General features: G+C 43.2%; 2 protein-coding genes across 2 annotated transcripts; both read left to right on the forward strand.

The window, feature by feature from the left end:
* Nucleotides 1-1,251: 1,251 nt before the first annotated feature.
* LOC147609630 (uncharacterized) lies at nucleotides 1,252-2,368 on the forward strand. The gene is made up of 4 exons (XM_086787990.1): nucleotides 1,252-1,681; nucleotides 1,799-1,891; nucleotides 1,988-2,159; nucleotides 2,253-2,368. Exons 1-4 carry the CDS (start codon nucleotides 1,328-1,330, stop codon nucleotides 2,366-2,368), a joined length of 735 nt encoding a protein of 244 aa, XP_086644116.1. The 5' UTR covers nucleotides 1,252-1,327.
* On the forward strand, nucleotides 2,342-5,324 carry LOC147609631 (uncharacterized). The gene is made up of 6 exons (XM_086787926.1): nucleotides 2,342-2,409; nucleotides 3,797-3,864; nucleotides 3,950-4,148; nucleotides 4,252-4,359; nucleotides 4,624-4,781; nucleotides 4,876-5,324. Exons 2-6 carry the CDS (start codon nucleotides 3,838-3,840, stop codon nucleotides 5,080-5,082), a joined length of 699 nt encoding a protein of 232 aa, XP_086644052.1. The 5' UTR covers nucleotides 2,342-2,409; nucleotides 3,797-3,837; the 3' UTR covers nucleotides 5,083-5,324.
* The last annotated feature ends 223 nt before the right edge of the window (nucleotides 5,325-5,547 follow it).

Genomic DNA, 5,547 nt, shown 5'->3' on the forward strand with positions numbered 1-5,547 from the left:
AGGTAGTCTAGAAAAGGATAATTGATAGAAAGGTTGGAACATGTGGGATGTTCGAAGAAATTAATCCTTTGTGAAATCCATGGAATAAGGCCTCCAAAATCCTAGTAAGATGGTCTTCATTGAAATGAAGTAGATATAGAGCAAAAAGTAGAGCATTGATTACCACAATGAGAGAACGTATTGAGGCATCCTAAGTATAAAGCACACTATTACATATGGATGAGAAAAGCACAGAGGTAGTATATACCTAGATGAATTTGGGAAAATGCCCCAACTCATTAGAAGGAAAAGTGTAGTTAATAACTTCATGCATAGATTATAATCAACTTTATCATGCATATTAGGGACCACACACACACATGTTTGTTTAAGCACACATATATACATGCATGTGTAAAAATTACACATAGGTGTAGGACGCACAAGAACACAAGTGCATGCATGTACGTGCACACACACACGTACTCACATGAAATGCATGCAACGAGACATAAAGACATACAATAGTTTCATACATGCACATGCACATGTTCGTATGATTTTTAAAAAACTTTTGTGTGTGTGTGTATAGAGAGAGACACCTTCGGATTTTAATTGAAATATAATAAAACTTGAATTTTTTTAAAAAAAATCACCTTGAGATCCAGCGGAGTGGGTAGCGAATCTGTCGTAGACAAGTCATGTTACTCGTAAAACGATCAGATAGAAGATAAGCCTTTGGTTGTCCAACAAGCACAAAAGTGCTCGATGATTCCTTGGCTTATTTAGCTAATAGTATAATTACTTGCACGGGCAAACAACACTAGAGAAGGAGCACACAGTCCAGACACTTCGATACTTTCTAAAGACACTTGATACTTTCTAAAGACACTTGATACTTTTAATGGGCTGTCTTTTGTCTTCAACAACACTAGAGAAGGAGCACACAGTCCAGACACTTCGATACTTTCTAAAGACACTTGATACTTTTAATGGGCTGTCTTTTGTCTTGATCGTGTTCATACAAAGGACTCTTGCACGAAGATTCTTCGATCCCTGAATAAAATTTTCGAAGAGCTATCGGCGCTGCGTTGCCTCCAATGCTATATGATGCATTCTGCACTGCGTTGTCTCCAATGCTATATGATGCATTCTGCACTGCGTTGTCTCCAATGCTATATGATGGGTCCTCTGCGCTGCGTTGCCTCCAATGCTATATTATGATGGGTCCTCTGCACAGTTGCAACATACAAGTATAAAAGACGGTTGCAACAGATAGATAGATACCTGTCGGGAAGGCAAGCAGGCATTCATAATCCACGTGACACGTATATACATACCTACGGTGATGGCCTTGTTCTGCTTCAGTAGCGAGCAGCACAATGTTGCTCAGGCGGCCTGGGTGCTTGCGTTCGCGGTCAGTGTCCTACTTTGCCTGCTGCACAGTAAATGTGCAGATGCCCAATTCCAGATAAGTGCGCTCACTCCTCAACAAACGCTCGCTGTGCTGCCGGATGACACGTACACTGTTATCTCCGTAGTCGCATCCTCTTTGCTGGACTCTAACACCCCTGGTATGTTGTGGGGGAGTATTCCAAGCGACGCTGTAGCTTCTATCTGTAGTAACGTCGTTCAGACTGGTACGTACAGCTTCTCCGCGTCAGTCACATATGGCGGCAATGCATTGCCCCGAAACATGCAGGTGCCACTGGCCAGCTATTATTCATCCTAGCATGCAACTTGAAGCGATTATATATGTCACAAGTTAACGAATCAGTTGCTTATTTATAATAACGCCCTGCGTATATTGGTGTTGCAGATCCAAGCATTGGGTGGCTGCGGCGCTGCCGGATATGATTCTGCGGACGGAGTAGAAGCTGTTCTAGAGGATGATGACAGCGTTGTCAGCGCTGTAGGCCGATCCACCTGTCTATGTACTTGTGTCAAGAGTCTTTCAAAATTACGTATTGTGTTCAGCTTTTGAAAACCATGCCTGACTGCATTGCAGCTTGTGTGCCCGCAACAAAATTCGAGCAACTTAGGTTGCTTCTTGTTCGATACGGGAGACGAGATCAACACGTTTTACAACCAAGTATCAAGCAACAACAACAGTGATCTTGTAGCAGGGGCGGGTGGCAAGAAATTATTGGGCAACTGCGTCATTGACGGAGCTGTAGAGGGTAAGGCATGCATTGTGCGAATGCATTTTTTCATGTATGCATGGTTGCTCATGGGGCTGTAGCTCTTGTTTCATGTCAAACAACCTGTTTCAGGAGCCGCCACAGGCTGGCTTGCTGGCGTTATTGTGGCTTATGGCGCCTGCGCGCTTGGATTCAATCCTTTCTGTGATGGCATATACAGTTGCTGGGACTGTCATCACTGTAGTTAAAACTTGTTCCGATGCCTTGGCCGACAGCGGTTGCTTCTCTGGTATGAAACCCTCTCTCTCTTTCCCACACTCACACACACACACACAGGTTCCTTCTCTGGTATGAGTCTCTCTCTCTCTCTCTCTCTCTCTCTCTCTCTCAAGAGAGCTCTCTCGACTCTCTGTGTGTGCAATCTTGCTCTCTCGCTCTCTCTCTCTGTGCTAGCTCTCGCTCTCTCGCGCGCTCTCGCACTCTCTCGCTCTCTCTCACTCACTCTCTCTCAGTCTGAGTCTCTGAGTGAGACTGAGCGAGAGCGAGAGACTCAGACTGAGTCTCTCGCTCTCGCTCTCTCTCAGTTTGAGTCTCTCACTCTCGCTCAGTCTCACTCAGACTGAGAGAGCGCGAGAGAGAGCGAGAGAGAGCGAGAGCTTGCACAAGAGGAGAGAGAGAGAGAGAGAGAGAGAGAGAGAGAGAGAGATTGCACAGAGAGAGTCGAGAGAGCTCTTTTGAGAGAGAGAGCTCTTTTGAGAGAGAGAGAGAGAGAGAGAGAGAGAGAGAGATTGCACACACAGAGAGTCAAGAGAGAGAGAGATTGCACACACACAGAGTGGAGAGAGCTCTCTTGAGAGAGAGAGAGATTGCACACACAGAGTCGAGAGAGCTCAAAGAGAGAGAGAGAGAGAGTCAGAGAGAGAGAGAGATAGAGAGAGAAAGAAAGAGCTCTCTCTCTCTCTCTCTCTCTCAGACTCTCTTTCTCTCATAGACTCTGTGAGAGAGAGAGAGAGAGAGAGAGCGCTCTCTCACAGACTCTCTCGCTCTCTCATTCTCTCATTCTGAGCTCTCTCGACTCTGTGTGTGTGTGTAATCCCTCTCTCTCTCATAGACTCAGTCTCTCTGAGTCTATGAGAGAGAGAGAGAGAGAGAGAGAGAGAGAGCTCTCACACAGAGAGAGTAGAGAAAGAGAGAGAGAGAGAGCTCTCACACACAGAGAGTAGATAGAGAGAGAGAGAGAGAGAGAGAGAACGGTTCTCCCCCCCTCAGAGAGCTCGAACTCTCTCTCTCCCTCTCTCTCTCTCTACTCTCTCTGTGTAATCTCTCTCTCTCTCTCTCTCTCTCTCTCTCTCTCTCTCTCTCTCTCTCTCTCTCTCTCTCTCTCTCTGTAATCTCTCTCTCTCTCTCTCTCTCTCTCTCTCTCTCTCTCTCTACTCCCTGTGTGTAATCTCTCTCTCTCTCTCTCAGGGAGAGAGAATCTCTCTCTCTCTCTCTCTACTCCCTTTGTGTGTAATCTCTCTCTCTCTCTCTCTCTCTCTCTCTCTCTCTCTCTCTCTCTCTCTCTCTCTCTCTCTCTCTCTCTCTCTCTCTCTCTCTGTGTGTGTGTAATCTCTCTCTCTCTCTCTCAGGGAGAGAGAGAGAGAGAGAGAGAGAAAATCACGTACCTCCACTTGCAGGTGATGCACTTGTTGCTACTTCTCTTGGTAACATCCTTCCAATGTCTAGTCTTTCTCTGGAAGATCAAGTAAGTTCCACTATCAACAATGAAGTTGAAATTGTGAGAACAGTGAAATTGCAGCTCTTTGAGCTTTATTGACTATGACTTGCAGGTAGCTGTGAGACACTCAGATGGGAAAATTGCATTCAGCCCTATCTATGCTTTTGGGCATGCCAACCCCCATGAAATTGCACTATTCATCAATCTTAACTTGCGATGTGCTAATAACACCATTTACTGTAATAACCATTGCCCACCTTCCAGAATGCTCAAGCTCACCCCGTACCATCTCGCCCCCACCATTCATCGAGGTATACGTGGCTACATGAAACAACTTTGCACCTCATAGCTTCTTGGTGGGATTAGAAATTCTATTGTGTATTGACATTTTTTGAGTGTCCTTTGTCGAAGCAGAGAACAAACGCATCAAGCACTACAAAAGAGCAAAGGACTTCCGTGTCGGTGACCTCATGTTGGTTGCATGCGATAATGCTAAGGAAACACAACCTTTCAGTGTTGTAGGTTGTGATAACTAACCTACAAATACTTTTGGTGCCACATCAAATAAACCCTTCATGACAAGAACTACAAAGACTTGTTCATAGTTGCTCCTGCATGTAAACAAAACTTGATTACTCAAGATACAATAAGTACATTCATCCTTTCATGGCTTGAAGGAAGAAAAGCTTTTCAATCAAACATTTCGGTGCCTTACTCTCCCAAGGCCATGCATAAATAGCATTCCTTCACAAAGGTCTCAAATTGAGTGTCCTCTCTTGTTTGCAGATATTGAGATCACATTTGACCATGGACTCTACAACCCACTTACTCTCGAGGGAAACATAATTGTGGATGGTGTTGTGGCTTCAGTGCATAGTGCTTGGTTCTTAGACCAAATGTTTGATATTTTCGAGATTCCTCACTTGCTGCACGATGCATACCAAGTACTAGATTCAATGCAAAGTAAACTATAGAAATGTGAAATTTGCATTTGTATTGAGAAGGAGAAATCTCACACTTTTTCTCATTTTCATGTAGGTTATCATGTTTCCCGTGGTTCTCCTACACCGCATACTTGGACTAAAGTTGTACAATCAACTCTATAATCTAGTGGATCAAAGCATCAACATACCAAACACTGGCACCCTATATGGTGGACACATTGCCATCTTCACAACTATTACCGTCATCTTCTCCATTCTGAAGGGGCTCAAATATGCCACTAACTCACGCATAAGAAATTGACTTATCATAAAGAAAGAACTTTCTTATCATTTAGAAAAGAACAAAATAAAGAAATTATGCATCAAGCCATTGTCAAGACTTATGCGTGGGAGATTTGTCTTCTAGAGACAAGTTATACAAGTTTACATATACAACTCAAAATGGAACAATATATAGGGCATTATCCATGTCATCTTAATTTGGTGTAGGCCTACTTTTTGACTTTATAGTTTACAATTGAAGAAAGGATTAGGTGAGTTTCATTCTTTCTTTGTGCTCATCCTTGGATAAATCATGGCAGAAAATGTTGTTATTATAGGCCTCAGTTGAGTAGATTCATTAAAGTCTTTGAATGTAATTCCATCATACTTCTTTTAAGATAGCGATTTGTCTATTTCTATGAAAACTTCATATTACATTATATGAATAAAAGGTTGATAGAATTATGACATTAAATATATCTACTTTATGTTTTTGTCAATTAGA

Source organism: Cibotium barometz, chromosome 51 (assembly GCF_041138505.1).
Source record: "Cibotium barometz isolate CiBa-2024 chromosome 51, ASM4113850v1, whole genome shotgun sequence".
NCBI lineage: Eukaryota > Viridiplantae > Streptophyta > Polypodiopsida > Cyatheales > Cibotiaceae > Cibotium > Cibotium barometz.